Source organism: Netta rufina (assembly GCF_964035555.1).
Source record: "Netta rufina genome assembly, chromosome: 24".
Taxonomy (NCBI): domain Eukaryota; kingdom Metazoa; phylum Chordata; class Aves; order Anseriformes; family Anatidae; genus Netta; species Netta rufina.
The window spans coordinates 3410736-3433088 of NC_140148.1; the positions used below are offsets into that span (position 1 = coordinate 3410736).

Below are 22353 nucleotides of genomic sequence, written 5' to 3' on the forward strand. Positions count from 1 at the left end.
GATGCCCTGATACAGCCGAGCATCTGAGTGTTTCCCTGATTTTTGTAATCGTATTTTAAGAGATGGGCAAGCAAAACGGAGCAGAGCTTATGGGGATAAACTACTAGAATTACAGTCAGTGTCTGTTTCCACTCTTCAGCAGAAACAAAGATAACATTGTTAATAGTGATCACTGGGTTTAGAGAATATAAATCTAACCATGATTAAATTCTGTTCTCTGTGAGCTAAGCCAGGAACTCAGCTGCTATCAGTACGGAGATTACGTATGCATTTACAGTCCAAAATTGTGAAGAGCCTGATTCCGTTCCTTGTTTTGCTTTCAAAAATGCATTTATAGCAGGACTACGAGGAACAAGACTTCAAAAAGAAGCCAACTGCAAAAGACGTATCCACACTGTTCATCTTTCATCTCCTTATCCTCCGCTTCACATGGTTTCGCTACCTTTGAGGAAACAGAGGATGATTCCCCTCTCCAGACTGAGCTGGCAGGATTAATCTGCCAAAATGCAGCCACCCCTAGCATGACTCAGATGCCTGTATCTGAGCTAGTCAACTGGGACCTTCTGAAGAACAGCTCATCTCATTCTAAAGAATACTGTTACATTTGCCGGGTCAGTTTTGTGCCCAAGGAGCACTTATTTCTTTCCACGGACAATACAAAGTTGTAAGGAGACCAGTACAGCTGGAGTTATGTACAGAGCAGACACATCAAAGTCAGGTGAGATGAATCTCATTCCATGTGCAACCTTGTAAAATGAAATGATTCAGATAACAGCACGAAACGCTTTTGAGACGAACACACGTGGAAGCTCTGATTCCTCAGAGCATCTGCTTACCTAGGATCACAGAGAAACTTGGTCTTTTCACCTTCTTCTCTCCAAATAAGCCATTCTCGAAAAGAGGGATGAACAAACATTCGCGTCATATCTCTACGTTTGATAAGAAACATAGAAAGGTTCTCCATCCTCTGCTGAAAGTCATCCCACTCCAAAGTGCCCTCAATGTTACCTGCATTAATGGCCTGAAAAATATGTTCATCTGTTAATGGATGCAGAGATGCCACTGCCACATTCAAGAGAGGCATAACCCGATCAAAGGAAGACTGCGTTGGGAACTTCATATTGCACTGTAACAGGTAAACTTCTGACAGAGACACTGGCACTACTTTGTAGCTGGAGCTTTTTAGTACTAGGTATCCTTTCTCTATGAGATCAAAAGTGAGTTTTAGGTACAGGTAGGACCCTTGGCTCAAAGTCTTGAGGTGAGAACTGAGCTTGCCAAACGTAGTGTTGTCCATTTTGCCATTCAGCGAGATGTTGTTCTGGATCTCCGAGCTGCTGTGTATCCGATGAAGGATGTACGCCTGCAGGTCCTGGTCTATGGCTTCATTCTCTTCCAGTCTGTCCAAAAATATTCTATGGAAGGGCAACAGCTTAATTATTTCCTGCAAAGAAAGAAAAAGAAGTATATTCATGCTGGGAACGTTTATTATTCATTAAGTAAACTTAATTCATATTACAGTAGCACCTTTGAGACTCCTTCAAGACCTTCTCCATCAGGGCAAGCACACAAAATGGCAGTTTGTGCCTTCAGGACCTCACGATCTCATCTATAATCAAGTACTTTCTGCGTGAGACATGACTGAAATCAAAATGAAGGACACGGTTCCTAACACCTCATCCCTGGAAAGGTCTAGAAAAATCCCCCGGAGCAGTGCCCTTGTTACTCCTGCCCTGCCCCATCCAAGCACCGAGATGCCATCCCTCCTGCTGTCATTTCAGAAGCCCGATAGAAGGAACGACCTGTGAACAGACAGATGACAGATCTGAGGCCAAAACAAATGTTGCTGAAGCCGAGCAAAGCACCTCCTCCTGTGCTACTCTGCTGCTATCAACAGGGAAATGCACCAAAACGTGAGGGCAGATAACAGTGAGTGCTTTCCAGTGCAAAATAAATAGGTCTATCTGCTGCAAGATACCATGTCCAGGGTATCTCTCATCTGCTAACTCACCAATGCTTTGGGTTTTTGATGGCCTCAAAATCACTGAAGGCCTCTCCAAAGGAGTTCTCATGTCATGGGCTCTGTCACTGCGAAGTGGGGAGAGAAATGACGTGATGGAGCTGGACAAGGCAGTTTCAGGAGCAGCAACCAACTCTCCAAAATAATACAAAGGGTGAACACGGTGCAAAACTAAAGCTCATCATGAAGACTGTAGGGCTGCAAGAGCCCTAATTAAATGAGGAATTCAAGCCATCGAGATGCAATTTACCTACCATTATAAAAAGATTTCTTTGAAAATATGTTTAATTTACTCCACTAGCGAGTGGCCCAGAAGCACGGCACAGAAGAGCAGATAGCCCCTACCCTCCCAGTGTCTGAGGGAGCAGCTGCAGTTCCCCGCTCCGAAGGCAGCGAGCAGCAGCTGGCTGCCTGGATGGAGCTGGAGCCAGCGCTCAGCTCCCTGCCAGGCAGACCACAGTAAATCAACCTGCGGAGCTCGGTAAATATTAGCGGATGTCGGTAAAACTGCCTAATGGACCTTGGTACAAATGAACTGCACAGCCCCATGCTAATGAAAAGTGGCTAATCATGAAGAAATGGGTGCTGTTCTGCGTCAGGTAGAGCCACAGACACGTCCTTCTCCCTGGAGCAGCTGGGCCAGCTGATGAGCAGCTCTCATCCCAAGCGCATCTCATCCCTCTGACGTCTGTCTCCTCCGGGCTCCTGGCTCAAAAGCTCAGTGTCAGTGTTCCCACAACTGATGCTGCAAATCAACCAGCTCTGCTTTGAAACAGTTGAAATAGCAGATCTGTCCTAACTGGGTCATTTTGTTTGCTTCTCAGCTTGCTCCATTCAGATGAGCCAACAAACCAAGGGCGGCTTAATCCTGTGCTAAGGGAGTGGTGACGATAGCTAAGGCTAGGATGAAGGTAAAAAATAATAACAAAAAAAAAGAAAACCTGCTCAGCTGCAAACTAAAATGAAAATACTTATGGATAACCCAAACAACATTCAGCCTAGAGCTTCAGCGCCTACTCAAGATATTCTTAACTGAGCTGAATAATGACTTGTACCAACATTGACTCCTTCCAACGCAGTTGCACAAAGTGGTATGAAGATGCACAATCCTTGGCCCTTCCACAACGAGGAGAGGACGTTTTCAAGCAGTCTCCTAATATGCTTGGTGATTAAGTAGCCCCTTTTCACATGAGTTTAGTTTACATGAAATGAACTTGAATGAATTCATTTCATTTGAACATGATGAACATCTATGGGCATAAACAAGTGAAGCCAGATTAGACCCTTCCAACTCCGTAAAGTCTGGGACAGAAATGCAAATCCAAGTGTAAAAAGGCCAAAGGGATAACCTAAAATATAGGGTCTTAAACAAATCCTTATATACAACTAAGACAATCTTTATCAACACCCATCATGACAACGGAACAGTTTATCAGAGTTACTGGACTCAGTGTACCTGTAGACTTGTCCTGACTGTCACCACCAGCTTCAGCCAGGAAGGGAACTTCCCAATCATTTTGCTGAGGAATGATACTATGGTGTCTCCATAATCTGGCTTGTGAAATTCTGCCTCATTTAAGCCATCAATTAATATGATGAAATCTTCATCAGGGATCTTCCTCTCTGAGATAAGAGAAAGAAAAAAGGCATTAATTTAAAAGGCTAAACATGTGCCTACAATATACTGTAAAGTCACTGCATTGTTCTGAAGTGTCATCAAATACTGCTAAAGAAGAAATACAAATGCAGCAGCAGCACCTCTCTTACAATACACTAATTCCTAGGTAGGTTCTCACATAAACAATTTCCATTCTTCCAAAATACATATTTTATTTCTGACATACGAAATGTAATATTCTACAAGTAAAACAGATATCCTTAAAAAACTACCACTTCCACAAAGTCTGATGTTATTTGATGTGAATCAAGGTCCTTCTGATAAGTTTTAATAAGCACATTATCAGAAGTTCTCTGTAGTTTTGGTATTAAGCTCACACCTGATGTCAGCCTGTCTTAATTTCTGAATGCTCACCAAGAAAGTCACTTCCCCAACACCTCCACACTATGCTGATTCTGATGTCTGCACTTTATTTATTTTATTTATTTTTGCACTTCATCTTATTGATCAAGTAAGGTCTGGACAAGTGTTTTGAAATGAAAGCAAACCCGATTCACAGGCAAAACAATTATTTGAGGAGAGTAAGCCATCACTCTGCAGGTGTGGGGCTGGCTGTACAACATTTTGAAGGTTACATTGACTGTTTCCAGCACTGTAAAGGAGTTTGATCAGAACTCTGCAGTCAAAACCACTTTTATAAACAAGCTGGGGGGAATAACCAGATCCCACAAAAAGCAAGTCATGATTTTTTTAAACCTTTTTTTTTTTTTGCTGCGGGTGAATGCAGTAACCAAAGTGATGCATACAATGAAGCCAGTGTTTCTAGGTCGGATGCTGAGAGCTGAGTAGAGCTTTGGAACTAATGATATATATTCTTGTGAACTGGGATCTTAAGCTCAAGTGATATCTTCTCAAAGGTAATCTTGTCTAATAAACGTAGTAATGGGTGGGAAATAGGACATCCGAGGCTACTGTCGGCATAAGCTACTGACGTACTACAGGTTCTAATCGGTATAATGTTGTCTCTCCTTTGTAAAGTACCAGGGATAAGCCTGGCTAACAAAAAAGCTCAGTATTCCTGACAGCTGATCAGCTTTTCTCTTTGATTGTAAAATGCATCAGGAAATTTTCTATAAAAATCCAGCACAAAATGTTCATCGGCAACACGAGCCGTCTGTGGTATTCCAGGGAGGGCAGAAACGCGTAAACACCTTGCTTTCAGTAGCGCTGAACACCAAAATCCCATCTTGTCCTTGCCTTATGCTACCAAGTTGCATTTATTTCTAAATGTGCTGTTAATATCCATACGAAGAACACATATTTTGCATTAAATTCGCCAGGGATCCTTTTTCAGTTAACTTTTCAGTAAGCTTATTGGATATACTTGAAACTACACTTTATGACTCTCTGAAATCCTGGAGTGAATATGGAGCACAAGTTTTATGCTCATATCTCATGTTTCTCATAAAGCCTGAGGGAGAGGGGAGAAGGCAGGGAGAGGGGAAGAATCAGAACTTTGTTCTCCTATGTATTATTTAGATTCCTGGCGATTCAAAAAAATGTATTTGAGAAACATGAATCTGAGTTTCTCAGTGACATTCACCATTAATGGTTATGCAATAAGTTTGCCCCAGTAGCATTAAAGCTTCAACAGCACCTTGTAAAAGACCTGCTGATATATTTACAGAGTCTTAAATGTTATATATTTTAAAACCAATTTCCAGACACTGTTCATTTTGTCACAAAACACTTGGTACAAATCAGCTTGCCAGCACTCTCCATCAGCAACGTTGAAAGATGAGAGCCCCAATCACTGGCTCCATCAGAGCTGCGTCGAATGCCGAGCCCAAAAGCAAACAGAACTTTTATAGAAAAATTTTCCACCCCCCAAGAACTTGGGACCAGCTGAGGGCCAACCTGCTTGGCAGGAAAAATAAGCATCCTCTGAAACCCTTTAAAATTAAGAGCTGGAACGCCTCCCAAGGAGTTACTGCAATAACCACAGATTATTTTCCTTTAGAGCAGCGGTTCCTAAACGTGTCCTTTCTCTGCCAGGAGTGTTGGTAGGAAAGGGTAGCCACACGACTCCTACAGTGACATGTCTCCATGCCAGGAAAATCAACTGCTGTCGAGCTGTGCTGGCTCGGGGTGTTCTTGTGCCTGGTAGAACCACGCGAGTTGGACTCAGCAGCTCAGGGCTTGGACGCTTTGTTCAGAAGAGCTCATCTGAACAGCAGGGCTTTGAATCTGGTAGAGGCTGCATCTATTTCACGTCGGTTCAAACACTGGGATATATGCAGGGTCATAACAGAAAATTATCTCAACTATTTTTGTGGCCGACGACTCAGAGCGTGCCATTTTGATAAAGGCAATTTTGCAGGACAACACAGCCCTGAACTCTGCAACCCTCTGCCAGTTTTCATGGCAACGAGCGGAGATCTTAAAGGTAGCGATTGTCACAACGAATTAGTCGCATCTTGAAAGAAAAGGAGACAAAATCAATGCTGCATTGGAAAAAGCTCTGAAATCAGTAATCAGGATATGGCCTGTTACCAGTTGCCCTAGAAGCTTTAGACAGGGTGTCTATAGACTTTTATGGTATCAGCTCTTTGGCTGAAAGCTTCAAATTCTCAAGAGCCCACTAAATAATGACAGGGAAAGGGAAAAACACTCACCCCCTAAATAAGTAAATCAAAACACATTGCCATAAGCAGAGCTGTGCATGGAAATTGCTGCTTGTTTTCACCTTCAGAGCTGCGAGGCCACATTTGGGATGGGGAAGAAACCAAGAAAGCTAAGTCAAATGCACGTTGTCATTAACATTTCATTTGTGGCCCTGAATTGCACACCAGGAGAAGAGGGATTAACTCTTTGCTTCCAAATAAGGATGATGGCATAATCTCAGCTTTTCTAGGTCTCACCTCTTGCCTGCAGCTCTTGGACTGCGACACAGATGGATTAATTTATTGCTTTGTTTAAATGCTCAGATGCATCTAAGCACAATATTAAAAAAAAAAAGGTGCAGTGGGAGCTATGGGAAAGGTGTCATCACAATACCTTTGTGCAGATTCTCCAAGGGCTCCAGGACTCCCCTCCGAAAGGAGGCCATGGGGTCTTGGACGCAGGACCTCAGGCTGAGCATGCTCTGCAGGTGGGGCTCTCGCAGGAGCTGCTCCCTGTAGGCGACGAACTGCGGCGAGCGGCAGAGCAGCGCGGCCACGTTGTGCACGAACTCGGGCACCAGGCAGGTGTAGGCATTGTCTGCTTGGCAGTAGTGATAGGCGACGACCTGGCAGAGAGGAAAGGAACAAGGACGCACCTTCGTCAGACACGAGGCGGGTGAGTTGTTAAAAGCAGCGTTTTGCGTCCGGCAGCTCTGATGTGTTCTGGCAGGCGAAGTCTTTGAGAACACCAAGCGTTAACCACCCGTGACAAGGATCCAGATGAATCGGCTGGTGAAAACAGGCACTGATCCTGAAAAGTGACTGGACCTGCCACTCGGGGAATAAATGAAATTATGCTGTAGCTGCTCATGGAGACGGACAGTGACAGTAGCTGACATCTCAGAAGCACAGCACCGAGCGATAGGATTGTGCTCCAAGCTCTGTGGAAGGACTTGGCATCAATAATAACTTGTGATTGTTTTCTTAAACTTACTTTTTAGTTGCTGCTTGCAAACGTTAAGCTCTGTAGACGCGACATGCGGCACTAGCTGGAAGAGAGTACCTTGCAGCAAGGTAGCATCTGCAAGTGACAGATTCCCATGAACAACAGGGAATGCCAGGTTTACTATACATTACTCATCCACTGCGATAGAACTCTTCATTCACAAAACCAAGTCAAGAAAAAAAAATAAAAATGAAACCTTCCTCTTTTCTGAGGGCACCTGCTTTTTCCAAGTCTGCCAGCACCCACCAAATCCTGCCCTCCTTTTCAAATCTGCAGAAAAGCAGTGCTATCTTCGCACTCTGATCTGACAATTCTCTTGGTTTCTTTTTAAATATAAGAAAACACCCCCAGACCTCTCTTGGCTTGCTGAGCCCTCAGCAGACTGCTCCAGTCCCACCCTGCTCAGCAGCTCCCCCCGTCCCTCGCAGGGAGCAGCATCCTCGGTGCCAGCCTGGCCATTTGGTGCCAGCGTCAAAAAAAAGCTTTTCTCCAGTGCTGCTCCCATTCACTGCCTTTTCAAATGCCACTGACAGTATCCAAAAATATCAGAGTGAAGAAGGCAGGGGCAGTTTGCCACCATTGCCCTGGAAAAGAAGCCTGTGCTGTCCATTGCTGCAGCACAGCGCACTAATATTGCAAAATAAAACACATTTCTGAACTTGGGGAGAGTGGGCTTTTTAACCAAGGACCTGATTTGTGTGGCCTCTCTGTATCTGATAACTGTATCTGATACTGCTGGGTATCTCTGGATGCTGTGTGAGCTCTGCAATGAGGCCAGGGCTGCTGGCTGCTGGCTGGATCCATTGGTCTCCGGACCATGTGGCTGCAGAAGATGGCACTAAGAAAGCAAAACATAAGGCTGGGGGTCCTCAAACATTGCTGGCTCAGCACTGTTTTTTTCATTTTAAATAGAAATCTATGAAATTACCAATGGGATATAATGAAATAATTTCCTTCTGGAGTGAAAACAAGGTGTGATGCATGCAGCGATGATAAAGCTAGGCTGCAATTTGGAGCATCAAGTCCTAAAACATGTGCTTAAACTTTAATGGATATCTCCAAATTCATAACGTAATTTTTGCTACCAGCCAGTTAAAATATAATGTATCCCCTTAGAGAACAGCACCGGGTAAAGTCATAATAAAGGCAGTGATTTCTTTTCTGCAGTATCATTTATCTGGGGATTAGAACTTGGGGATCCCACACCACTAAGGTCCTGAGCAGCCTTCCTTTGATGTATCACGTTCCTGCTAACAGAAACCAAACTGCTATACGTGCAGAGCTCTTACTTCCAACACACAACGTATAGAGGCACAAAAATAAGGCCTCCTCTTTAGGAGAGGCTTACTAACTTCTTCCAGGAACCTAAAGAGCTAAGTCATGGAAAAGGGGACGCAGCCAGTACCCCTGCAGAGAACGGCCACCGCTACTTATAGGGACACACTTCCTTCTTCTGGAATATATGTGCAGTTACATCTCAGCTCGTTGAAGCCCCTTCACATACGTTTTTGATACTTGGGCTGGATTTGTTCACATATTGGCAGAGCCTGAGCAGTATGATAGATGTAGTGCTTAATAGATGGATCTGAAGACAAACCAGTAAGCAAGGAAGACTTTGGAAAGGCAACTAAAGGAAAGGCACTACGATGTTCTCACAAGTGCAACTGCGCCAGAATTTCATCTTGATGTTATTTATTCTCCATGACATTTTCTCAATTTTCAAATCAAAAAGACGCTGCCAAAAGCTAGCGCTGGAAGCTGAATCTGGTGTTAGAAACCAGGCTCTTTGCTTATATAACCAGAGTTGGGTGGGAAACGGTTTTCTCATCCTATAAAACTTTCAAAGGTCTCAAATCGTTCCCTGGCTCCGCCTTTGGGAATGGGGCCAGGTTTCACATGGAAAAAGAAAGGAGGAGACTTCAGGACAACAGGGGGGCTGCTGTGGAAGGGGCTCATTCCCAGGTTCAAACCCTGCTCTTTCTCCCCACAGTAGGTGAATGCCTTTAGCACCATCTCGCTGCTTAGGATACCTTGCTAAGATGTGGGAGATCACGCCCAGATCTTGCTCTACATCTGAAATAACACTCCTCAGACTAGCCGTAATTCAGGGTGTTATTAGTCCCTCCTCCTCTTACTCACCTGGACAAGCCAAGAAGTACATCCAAGAAATGAAAAATAAGAACCTGTTCAGGCTGGAATTGAACATTGCATCGAACAAGGTGTGCTCTCAGTAAAAGCTTCATTTTCCAAAAGTTGAATTTCTTTGCTTTAAAAAGCTTTGCTCTATTGTTGAGAAAGTTCCAAGCAGCTCTCATCATAAACTAAATCCTTGAGTGAAACATTTCATTTCATCTAGGAAGTGTTACAATGAAGGAAATCATCAGGGGACAGCCTGCTCTTCCAAAGATATGGGCATGCCTGGCTGTTGTCACCAGTAAGCGCTATTTTTGTCTGATACAATTTAAGGCGTAGTTTTTCTGATCATATTTTCAATTTGAACTTTGTCATCACGTAGCACGAAACACCATAAACACTAGATTGGCCTTCCCATACTTTTAAACCATTATTTCAGCTCTCGTTGTTTGTTAAATGATGTTTACAAAGCTGGAAGCTGAGAAGTTCCTTGCTCTGGAGTTCTATTAAACTGAAATCTTCCCAAACACGGGGTACACAATGCCTGTAAGCAATCCGAATGCAAAAGGCGTGGATTCCTACAAGGGATGGGGAAAGTAACACCTAAATAAAGAGAACCATTCAATGTACATGTTTATGCCATTTCTGAAAGGGCTGAGAATGCAATTTCAGCAAGCAGAATGCCTCCACACTGAGAACCCAAGGCTTTTTTGCTGTTTCTATTAAATATCAAATGCCAAAAGTCACAAACTTGTATCATTTCCTCTCTTGCTTGCAAGAGAGCTTCAAAAGTAATTCACACTTGTATCATGCATGTTTTACCTCAACTGATCCCACATGCTAGAGCACGGATGGGGTCACGCAAGCAGGCAGCCTCACGTGCCAGCTGCACAGCCAGTGCTCCTCGTGCTCCTCCCCAATGTGCAAATGTGTAAAAAACTCTTGCAAGTTGGCAAGGAGAAATCACTTGCAAGCGACTCCACGCCAAACATGGGTTCTGAGGACTGAGATTCTTCTCTTTTGAACACAAAGCTGCTTCTGCCCCACTTAGCGCCAAAACAACAGCTTATCTCGTGCACCTCTTAGGAAAAATAAAGGACTTGGCCTGTAAGGCCTACGTTCCTAAAATAATTTGGAGAGTCTAGCTGGCTGGCTGCATACCAAAGAAACACAGTTATCGTGAGCTTTGTGACAACTTATTTTTTTTTTTTAAATATTAATTATGTGTTACAAGGCTTGAGCAATACCAGACGCAGATTGCAGAGCGTCGCCTCTCACAGCCTGCGGCCAGCGCTCGGTGCGCGCACGGCCCCGTCCCCTCCTGCAGTGGGGTCAGGGCGCACTGAACCTCCCTATAAATGACAGTGGCTCATCTCCCTAAGTGCTGAAGCAGAATTATAAAAGAATTTGGTCAGATATTCTTTAGGTGGTACACCCAGCAGGCCTCCTGAAGCCTCTTCTCCCAAGCTTCCTGCCGCCAGCCGTCCTGCTCTCTCCTTCCCACCACAATCACTTCTCAAATCTCATTATTCAGCCTCATAAAACCAGCACTGTTCATGCTGTCTCCTCTTCTGCCCTTCCATCCTGTGTCATGGCCCCATCCACCCTTTCTGGAACGCCAGGCTTGGCAGCAGAGCTGTGTGTCCCTGCACCTCCAGGCTAAGCCACCCATTGCAGCTGACTGGTTCTCGGCCTGATTTGAAAGGGATTTGGCTCTGGCTGAGAAAAGCAAGGAAGAATTCCGGGCAATCAGGAAAAAAAAAAGGGAGATTTCCTCATATAGAACAGATCTACAAAAGCAGCTGCTGGAAGAAAAAGGGCGACACGTGTGTGCTAAAAGCAAAGCGGCTCTCCCCAGCACAGTGAGAAACAGGAGGGGGAGAGACGCGTGAGAGCAGCAGGGGGAAGAGGGCAGAAAGGGCACAGAGTGGGGGAAATGTAAGGGACTGTGGGGCATCACCTGGAAGTGCAGAGGGGGAAAAGAGACTGAGCTTGGGAGGGGCAGAGGGCAGGCCAGGGGGGCAGGAGATAACAGCCAGGAACAGGAGCAAGACCAGCAGGACAGCGCGCACATCGAAGGAGAAAGGGGCTGCAGATGGCTCAAGGGAAAGGAGTTATTTTTACTTAATAGGCCAGGCCCATTTTAAGCAGTTCTCTGGCACCACTATTTGTGAAAAATAATATCCTCCATCTAAGAGGCATTCCTCTGACATCACGCCTCTGGTGTGACACGTCTCAGCTTCCTTCTGCAGTGCCGGACAAGGAGGCATTGCATTTTAACCCTATTTCTGCACCTGGTAAGATTCCTCTCTTTTTGAGCCATACAAAATAGCTTCACGTAAATTCAGTGCCGTGCTTTTACCTGCCAGAAGGCCATCTGCCAGGCACAGCGCTGGTTGTAATAACGCGAATGCTGGGTTTTATTCACTGCACATGACCGTGCGCAGATGTGGAGACCCAGTTTATCAGGAACATTCGTTACTTTTACACAGCTGAGTTTGCCAGAAAATGCCCTCTGAAACTCATTAGTGTCGCAGGGCATCAGGGCTCTGAAGTAACGAAGCCTTCCACCTCTGCATAAGGTAGGAGGACTCCTGTTCTTTTTATACGCCCGCAGCAATGGCAATGACGCTTTGTCTTGTGGCTTGAAGGATGGGGGAAGAGCCTCTGAAGTCAGCAGCAGTGCTCAGCACCAGCTGAGTGAGCTAATGCCATGGAAGCACAGCTCCCAAACCAGCTGCTCTGTGTAGGGTACAATCCATTAGTGCTGCCGAACTGGCTTTCAGGCTCATTTGTTTAAGTGCTGCTACCACGAGCAGGCAGACACAGCCAGAAAGCCAAGGAACAGAGCTGTTCAGTGGCTTATTTAAACCGTGTATCACATCCATTAAAAATCCTGGGTGAGTAACGCAGAATACCTCCAGGGAAAACAGCAAAGGTGATCCTAACCAGAAGGGACACCTGGTTCGGGCTTCTTCCCTTGAGCTGAACCCATCTCACCTTGGGCTCTCTCACCTCCCGGGGGTGCTGGTGGCCCTCGCTGAGATGCAAAGGTCACCCAGGACATGTCTGTGACTCTGTATTTTTCTGTACCGGTGGGAACGCCTCTCGGTTTGTTTTGCTGAGGTGAAGGACCAGTGCTGGACAAGCAAGGTCACGCTCCAGCTGAGAGGCATCAGCCCAAGTTATACATTATCCGGGAACATTTGGAGACAGGAAAGCAGCACGGCAAGGACAGCAGTGTGGTGACTTGGCCATGCTGCTCACCAGCCCTGCTCAGAGGAAGTTAAGTCAAAGGGTATTGCAAGGGGTGAAAGAATAAATAGAAAAAAGGAAGAAAAAATACAGCACAACATGGCAGAGGTGCTGAGTGCTCTTTTGTATGGGATCTTAGCTTGAAAAACCCTGCTGTTCTTATTCACAACTTTTTTTTTTTTTTCAGTTGCACCTTCCAGTCATTCTGTGGTCCCAGGCAGTATGTTTACAAGCACCCAGTACCAGCACATGAGTTTAGCAGTTACACGAAGCTCTGCACTCAGCTGCCCGTGGCTAGCTCACCAGGAACGTGGCATGCACCTACTGCAGGGAAGGAGCCGAGCTGAAGCTTGACTCACTGGCACTGCTGAAGAACTGGCAGCCTGCTCTTTGTCAGAGGGCTGACTTGAAATACAGTCAGGAATCCTGTAAACTGATTTCCATAATACATGCGTACAGATTAAAACAAAAGGCTAACCAAACGCACCCTGCCAGAAATGCTAATGTTTTATTTGCAAGTGTCAAGATGGGTGTTGCAATTTGAGAAGCTTTATTCATGACTTCGGAGGGTTTGCCAGATCTGGCAAGACAATCCCTCTTGTTCTTCTTCCCTGCAGGCCTCTCTGTGCTACAAACTCCTACAGATGACAGGGGGTGGAGGGAAAACGGAAGGGGAACTTCCCCAGCAAGGATGGCTCTGCTGGGAGCTGGGGTCCCACAAACCAGCCCACCAACTTCCCCACGACCGACAGGGCATTTCTCAGCTCCACTGCCTCACCTCTTCTTCTGAGGCAGGAGAAGCCTACGAGTTAAAAGGAAAAAGGGGATTTTGCCAGCTCCATTCCTGAAAGCTAGATTGTTACCTTTAAAAAAAATAAATTAGGAAATTGATTCACAGAAATCTCTGCTAAGAAGCAATTAAAATTGCCATGTACTTCATATTTTCCTTGCGAGGAAATGGATGGCAAGTCATTTAGCACTTGATGCTTCTAGTTTCCTGGCACACTTCTTCATTCCTGTCTACACAACAGCACTCAACACGATGCCAACCACAACCCTGAATGCGACCCTGGAATGACAGCAAGAGTGAACTTTCCCTTTTGAAAATCTTCTCTCTGTCCACACCCAAACTTCTCACTGGGAGCTGGGAGAGGAGGGCAGCCAGAACAGACCTGGGTGATGTTACACGACGGCATCATTGTACCGCCAGTATTTTCTCTGCTAATCCTTCAAGGCAGTAGTCACCCTGCTGCCGCTTACAAAACCTTAGTCAGACGGGCTGTTAGGAGGAGAAATGACAAAATGAAGAGAGCAGCCTCAAGTTTAAGCTCCTTGTTTTCTTTCCTTCGCTGCAAACCTTGAGGAGCGTCCAACCTTTCCTACCACGACCACTTTTCACATGACAAAAGGCTCCGTTTCCCATCAGAGGGGGACTGAGACACCACAAACCTCAGCGGTTGCCCACCAGCCTCTGGGAGGAAGAGAATTCTGCCCGCTTGTGATGTTTTTGTCCTCCTAGGGTCCATGGCGAGCATAACATCAGGTGACTCCTGAACAAGCTGGACACAGATTGTTTCCTTGCACAGCTTTTGCAGGACAAAAATTACACCTGATACCGGTTTTCTAAATTGGCTCATTTCTAAGCGTTTTTCTTCTCCAATAGTTTTCCAATGGACACTGAACTAGAAATCACAGATAACTTCAATCTACTCTACGAATACAATAAAATAATGCTCTTTTCCAGCATGGCAAGGGAGCTGAAAAGACAGCCTGAGCAGCGCTCCTGCTAGGCAGCCTTCAGTCATTTATTTTTAAAATTAACGATTTGCTCATCTCTGACAACAAGAGCTAAAAGCAACCCTTGCCCCAACGAACTTACTGCATGAAAAATAGACAGAGAAGTACAACCCTGAGTAATCCAGAGGAGGAAAAGCAACTGTTCACCTTTCATTTCTGTCATCATAAACACACGGCTTCTGAGTTTGGGGTAAGTGACATTTTCAGCAGGAACGGAGTGGGTGAGAGGGACGGCGTGCTTCCCACTGGCGTTCTGGAGCCCGTGCCAACAATTACTTAAGCCTTTTAGTATATTATTAATCCACTTTCATAACGATCTGCGTTTCTGTCTCACAATGACCACAGCACAACCCCAGAACATCCTTCTCCCTTCAGTGCAAGCAGAGGTGGAGTATCTGTACGTGGCTTTCTCTGTCTCCTCACATATGTTTTGTATCTCCCAAAATATCCCTGACAATTGTGGTTGTCCGTCACTGTCAACGCTTTCTTCCCTGCTTCAGTTCTGCCTCCAGCCTTAATGCAACTACTGAACACACACGTCCAAGAACAATTTTTCCAACCAGACCAACCCAAGGGTCAGGCTTTCTGTCATTTCTTTGGGCTCTTTTTTCTGCAGCCAGTCAAACAAAAACTTTTTGAAGTAGGCCATTAGGAATTGTTTTTTTTTATTCCACAGCTACTGATACAGGAATATGGTCTTCTCTCCCTTTCTCCTGCAAGGGATATTCCTTTTTCTTTTTTAGATTAGACTTTGGGCAACCTTTAGTTTACCCATGTGAGGGTTTTCTGACACTGTCCCCCGGAAAGCCTGCTGCAGTGCGTGGCATCAGACACTCACATTAGGCAGCTAAATTATTTTAACTGACTAGCTTCACTATTGTCTACTAAGACCACTCAGTGTAGTAGCTCTTCTTAAGATTTCAACACCTTCAAAGCCTCAAATGAACAACAAATTTCCCTGATTTCTCAAAAGCAAGTTATAGACATGTGATTGAGTTTCTGAATGAGGTGATCCTGTGCAGCACAAAGAGCTCCCAACTGTTATTTTAATGGATTTTCAATTACGTTGCCAGGTCAGTAATCCTTTTGCTCCCAATGTCACTCAGAGACTTCAAAAACCACAGCTGGGTTGGAATAGTCAGTGTTTGTTTTATCTAGGAGGACATCATACGGCACAGCTCTTTCTAAGCAAATCAATTTATCTGCTGTTGACAGCAAGTATTCATCAGTGGCGATGCTGAGCTGTGCTACTCAGGAGGTTACTAAGAGTGCACTAGGCACACGACTTCCAGCTATCAATTTGACAAACATCCTAACCCATTTTATTTGCCTTTATTTCCCTTCCTGAGGCTGGATAATCCATCAAGCTTACTGTTTGTAACATGCTGTTCTGGAAAAGGGTCTGATGCAATGAAACCAAATTGTTGCTTTTGATCAAGTACCATCAGCAGGAACATGGAGCTGAAAAAAAACACAACCAAAACAAAAAAGGTCCTACACTTCCAGTAAAAGGTCCCTTTGTGAGAGGAAGTGATGCTCTGAATCAGGATTTAAGCACATGCTTCATTTCAGTGCACAGCTTCATTAAGGACATACCTGGAAGACAACTGCTTTTTAGAACTGGGAACACCAACCACCTCCCCGTTACGTATCCTTCCAGCGTCAGACACCCAAGGACCATTAGCTGCATGGATCACTCTGCTATTAATAGGGAGGGAAACAGGCAGGCGGATGAGATGCTGATCTCCAAGGAGCCCAGCAAGGCTAACGGCAAAGCTGGGAATAGACCCAAGGTCTCTGAGTGCTGAATCAAGCCCTGCCGCTGCTGCTCTGACTCATCCCGTAACTGTTTGCTAAACACTGTGAAGCTTTTTAGAAGTTTTGCATGCTGTGTCAGCTACTCGAGTAAAAGAAGCGATTCCAAGAACACGAAGGTCAACTCATCAGCCTTGGCATCGATCTTTTTGGGAAGGCCTCGTGTTTGGAAGCCAGTGACAGTTATTTCTGGAATCTGTCTGCATTTATGGCAGTTGAGATTTATTGGGAGATCAACAATCCCACCAAAAATCTGTAACCGTGCTGCTAGCACAAGAGGTACTACATCTTCCTAACTCATTTGTTATGCTCTGACAGCAAAGCACGGGATCGGTTTCACAAAAACTTTCAGCTATGGGATGAATGGGGCTTTAGAGCCCTTTCCTAAAGGGGTGTGCAGCCAAGGTATTACAGGTATTGTAGGTATAACACCCCATTTTAACCTTACTTTTTGGCTATGAGCATTTTTTGTTATTTTCTTACTGGTCCAGCAACCAGAGATGCAAAAAAGCTTCAGTGCATCATCTGTGCGGATGTGACGCGCTGCTTGAAGAAGCCATCTCTCTTACCTTTTTCATGAGGAAACTGAAGCTAAAATTGTGTCCATTTATCAATTACGTATCCAGCAGGATTACTGAAGCACTCAGGGGAAGAAAGTCGAGATAGATGAGGCATTTTAAGCAGAGATAGCACGCTTACTGGCCTTTCTGGTAGTCTGTAATGCTGAAGATTTACAAGGAGCATGATGACTAATGCGTTCTGAATGGAAGCAGGCCTGGCCACTGCATTCCTTTCAAGAGCTCCATGTGGAAGAGAAGAAAATCAAGTCTTAATATTTATTTACACAGCTATCACACGCTCTCTGCTTTGCCATCTGGGTGCAGCAGAAAGCAGATAGGACAAGACAGTATCTGGTACAAAAAGCCAAGCAAAACACGTCCTGGCAGTAATTTAGAACAAAGACACTGCTAGATATTTTCCTCCCCATAGTAGGAGCAGGCAACAGGAAAGCATAAACTGCTCACATCCTCTCAAAATGCGTAGGAAGAGCAAGCTCCTCAGATTTCAAAGCAATATAATGGCACCTTCCCACTATCACAAAAGTAGGAGTGAGTCTCGGTAATACAATAAAGCTCAAGCTGGAAAGCTTACCAACAGTAAGCAATACTGCTGTACACAATCCACTCTTGTAACAGCAAACGATCCGTGTATTGCTCAAAAGGCTGTGATCTGTTTTGTAGACTTTCCCCCAAAACCATCCAAGTGCACCACCCAGCAGTAATGCTCACAGCCTGCTCCTTCACCTGCTGTATGCTACCTGCTCCTCTCAAAACAAAACACCGGTCACTTGGCAATTTCCTTTTCACTGCTGAAAAAAAACAACAATGATTCTGGTAGCTGTGTCATCTCGTAACACTTCCACTAGTGGAATGATAAAGTACGATGGCTGGAAAAGATACACTCTCGGAGTTAAAAGCACATGTATCTGATATAATGGGAATTTCATTTTACAGAAACAACTTTCCTAGGGTAATAAAACTTGTTCCAGAAATTTATCCTCTGTACTCTCTCAGTAAGCTTTTGAACGTGCACATTTTCCAGTGCACAAAGCGATGCAAGACAGAAAGCCTTCCAAGTGAGTCCATTAAAACCGACAGGTTTCCAAGGCCTAAAAAAATCCCAAATGTTTCCGTACCTGTGAAGCGAGTCTCCGCATGGCCTCTTCCTGGCGCCGGCGCATTTCGGGAGTCCCGGGGCAACTCCCGCTGGCGATCGAAGAGTGAGCAGACGGCGGCTGGGTTAAGGGCAGCTCTCTGTTTGCATCCACATCTGTCCCGAGGAAAGAGGTTATGAGTGGCTATGGGACAAGCACGACCCACGTTATTATTACCTACTACACATATGACATTTTCTAGCAGTTCATTCATGGCAGTTACACTTTCCACGAGTATTTGTTCAGGACTTCAGGCAGTGGGACAAGGTGACACCAGCCAGCCAGGACAGAGGCTCCTGAAGAACTTCCTTTTGGAAGCAGCACGGGAAGGATTGCTAAGATAAAGCTTTAAACTTGTCTTATTCATCTTCTCCACAGTACTTCCATTGATTTAAAGTAATCACAATAATTGAGTGAATTGTGCGTTCCTGAAAGCACGCTCTGTCTTCAAGTTTGGTGTATTTTAGTGCAGTGCTCCCTGGGCTCTGCAGTTCTGCCAATAGATCTTCCTTCGTTATGACCCATTGCTCGTTAATTTAGTTCAGAGTCCTTCTTCAGTGGAGAAAGACAATTTTTCTGAATTATGTACCCATTTTATAACATATAAAAATGGAGAGCCACAGCTAACATATCTATCTGGAGCCCATTAATGCTATCAGAGAGAGAGAAGCAAGAGTAGCACCAGGATCTGGAAGAGGCTTGAAAGCAACTAATGAATTATACTGCAATCATCTCTGCCAAATTTAACTGTGTTTCTATTGCATTTCTTTAGCCTGGCAAAGAAGAAATCAGCTTTACCAGTACAAGAGTCTGTTCACCAGACCTTTGTGGTTAAGATTTTCAAACCACTCATTTTTACACCCATAGGTACTCAAACAGAGTATTATTGAATGACATAAAGACATGCAGTACTTGATGATGCCCAATTACCGTTTTCTTTATTTCAGAAACGCTTTAAAAGCAACAGACTCTACTAGCAGAGGGTTGTCCTGGATAGATTGCAGCAATGCATCCTTGAGATTGACTTGAAATCATAACAGAAACAATGACCCATTTAATGGTAAACAGCAAAGGAGGATGACTACTGCCTACATAATTAAATCCTGACTGTATTAGCAATGATGCACATTCTTGGTTTTGAGCATACACCACCCCCTTCACCTGCGTTGTTTTTTCCGTGCCAAGAATAGAAAGTTTGAGGCTTTATTTATTCCAGTTTTCTAATGCTGATAACACAACTGCTGTAGAATAGTCACGTCACCTAATTAGCATTTATTATTAAACATAGATTTTAGTAAGCATTGTAGACTTTTCCAGCATGCGAAATTAGTAAAACGGTTATTATCTTCTATAGCTAGACTAGGACTTTTCAAGTCTTTAGGAAATAAAATCTGTTGATTGATTCTAGGGTCTCCACCCCAATAACTAACACCAAGGAATCATTTCACTTTCAAATTCATGGACACACCAGAGCATGGACTAAAATGAAGGTGACCAAGGATCTTTTTCTTCTGTGTATGAAAGGTACAGGGAGCTTTCTCAATATCCAAGCCTTTAGTCTGGAAACAGTTAAGTACAGTAGACTGCTAATCTCCACAATCCCTCTAAGCAGGCTGGGGAGACATGCAGTTGGTGCACTGCAGAGTTACAGTTAAAATATAGAAACATGCCCTGCCTTTCACTACACATTGTTCATTTAGCTCTGACAAGTGACACTACTCAACATGCCAGCATTCGGTGACATTTCAGATATTTCCACATGGCTAAGAGCGCTGGATTCCAGTAAACAGATTCGACTACAGTTTCTCTGAGATACAGTGACCTAGATCCTTAAAGATACCTTTAGGTATCTAACTCAGTATTTTTAGTACTGTCTTATCCACTTACTGGGAGCAGAGTGATTTTAAAATGTTGTCATCCCCACCTGCAAACATGTCATGGCAGAGTGATGTGAACTGGAGGGGACCCACAGGAGGCAGAGCTAGCCTCGCTGCCAAGCCCACACAGGCTTGTGACCTACCCTAAACTTTTATACCAAGAAAAACTGAGATAAACCAACTGTATGGGAAGGAGAATGCATCAGTAGGGATTTGTAATAAAATAATTTGAGCAATTAAAACTGGAGCCTTCCTGATCAGAGACAATCTGTGATGTTTCTAAGCCAGGGAAAGCAGAGAAACTATTCTGACTCTTCAAACCATAGCTTTGGAGCACAAGTAGTATAAATAATGCTGGCAGGTGCTTCCTTCGCTTGGCAACAAAGGTTTAACTGAGTTCTTGGGTCTGAAGAGGAAAGGGATCTTTGCAGCAAAAACATTAAAAAAATTGATGGAAAAGGTCTGTGAGTTTGGAAGATGTGCATGCTGTTGAACTTACGTTTCGGGGAGGCGTGCGGGCTATCTGAAGCGATCTGTCTCATCCGAGTGCCGTGGCAGCTGAGCGCAACCAGCCTGGAGATGATGGCCGTCTTCCCAAAGCCTATGTTGCCAACGATCACCACTCCTCGGTTAACGCTGGCGTTGGAGCTCTGCAGCTGAGCATCGATCTCGTGGAACACCCAGTCGCGGCCAACGAAGACGGACTCGGTGGTGATGCTGGGAACCTCGAAGAGCAGTGGTTTCAGAGAGATGTCAGGAGGTCGGTAAGGTGCAAAGCGTACTGTAAGGAAACACAGGGAGAGAATGTAAGCGTTCATGGCACCCGAGTAAAACCATAGATCTGAAGCCGCTATTTAATCTTCCTTAGGAATCTTTTCATCGCAAAAGGTGGAAAGAATACAAGCTTGTTTATTGCCCACAGGTTTGCTGTTAAAAGTATTGGTTCTTTCCCAGCATTTTCCATCAAAGGAGTTCAGGGAATTTTACAGGAGAAAGTAGTTTACAACTGGGGAAAGTGGAGCTGGAGAAATGAAATTTCTTGTTCAAGGTCACCATAATTAAAGGCCCTGCCACAGGGCAGAAAGCTCTGCAAGGCAGCTGTCCCCGTCCCCTTGTGACACAGAACTGCATGCCCAACGTCACCTGTTCAATACAACGAGCACAAAAATCCTACAAGCGGTCAATCAACCTAAGCAAAGTTATCTCAACTCTTCCCCCATCTATAAATAAAACCGTAATTTTCCTGTATGACAATTAGAACATTTATCTTTTCATGAGGAAAATCCCAAATTTAACTCCATCTCCTTACGCAGAAAATGTTTTAAAAAGGCAGACTAATTTTAAAGCTCTACTGGCAGGCTTCACCATCTGCAGCACTGGTAATTGGCAAAAATTAAAGCGGCACAAGTCAATATAAATAGAAATACAGCTTCAAATATTTGCTTATGGCACCTCTTAATACAGAAAAACCCTTCCACCTACTCCTACAGTAGCCCCATCGAGCTCTGCCCCAGCAGATCTACCTGTCACATCCCAGGCAGGGAAGAGTTATATCAGGGCAGGAGCCTGGTGAAATTGGGCTATGCATGATTCCAATTTAGATACATTGAAGTGCATTTTGCTTCACGTGGGAGATGCAAAAGCAAACCCTAAGCAGTGTTACAGGCATTTTGTATCTTGTATCTTGGGATGCTATAGGCTCCCAGAGCCTCCTGAAAATCAAGGCAGCCAGAGACAGCTGCCCTCGAGTCGGCAGGTCTGTTTACCCTAGCTCCTCTTTCTTCACGTTTTTCTGTCCGTGCCAGGCTGGAATACATCTCTCAGCCTCTAAAACTGGAATTATATGATGTCAAGAAATAAAAGATATGACAATTTGCTGAAACATGAAACATATGTGAGATGGAGAGCTGTGACTTCACTTTAATCTATATGAGCATCCTTTTCTGGTAGCTTCCCAATGGCTTCTCATCACAAAGGTTACAAATCCCAAGCCACCTTCATTACACCAGCAAACCCAGATTCCTAGCAGAAGATATGCCATACCCCACTGCAGGCTACAGCCACACCAGCAATGCAGTAATTGCTACCTTTTGTACAGAGAATCAATTACAGAAGAGCAAAAAAAAAAACGAGGGAAAGGTATTGACAGTAATGATCCCTTGTCTCCCAATTAGGACGGAGGTCAGGACACCTCTGCCTTTTTGATCATTTCTAGAGTTTTCACATTTGCACATCTTCTTTAATCCAAGACCTTGTTCCCCTACAGAAAACACAATTTACAAGGTGTACCTGGCTGTTTGGCCTGGGGGCACCCAGGCACCAAGGACGTTTGCTAAGACCCCCTGAAGAGCAGACTTAGGGCTAAGGAGCCTAAACAGAGGCTTCATCCCTCACACCCCAACTTACTGCTTTCTTTTATGTCTGGTAGCGTTATAACATATCCCAAATTACAACC

At 44.6% G+C, this 22353-nt stretch overlaps 1 protein-coding gene across 1 annotated transcript in view; it reads right to left on the minus strand.

The window, feature by feature from the left end:
• Nucleotides 1-22353, minus strand: part of TANC2 (tetratricopeptide repeat, ankyrin repeat and coiled-coil containing 2) — a gene marked incomplete at its 3' end in the record, with an annotated part of 210504 nt that overhangs the window by 44047 nt on the left and 144104 nt on the right. Inside the window, exons 10-14 of the mRNA XM_084301019.1 lie at nt 20398-20679; nt 18004-18137; nt 6696-6927; nt 3477-3643; nt 837-1444 (exon numbers count right to left, since the gene is read on the minus strand). Coding sequence (XP_084157145.1) covers nt 837-1444; nt 3477-3643; nt 6696-6927; nt 18004-18137; nt 20398-20679 — 1423 coding nt within the window. The remainder of the gene's footprint in view (nt 1-836; nt 1445-3476; nt 3644-6695; nt 6928-18003; nt 18138-20397; nt 20680-22353) is intronic.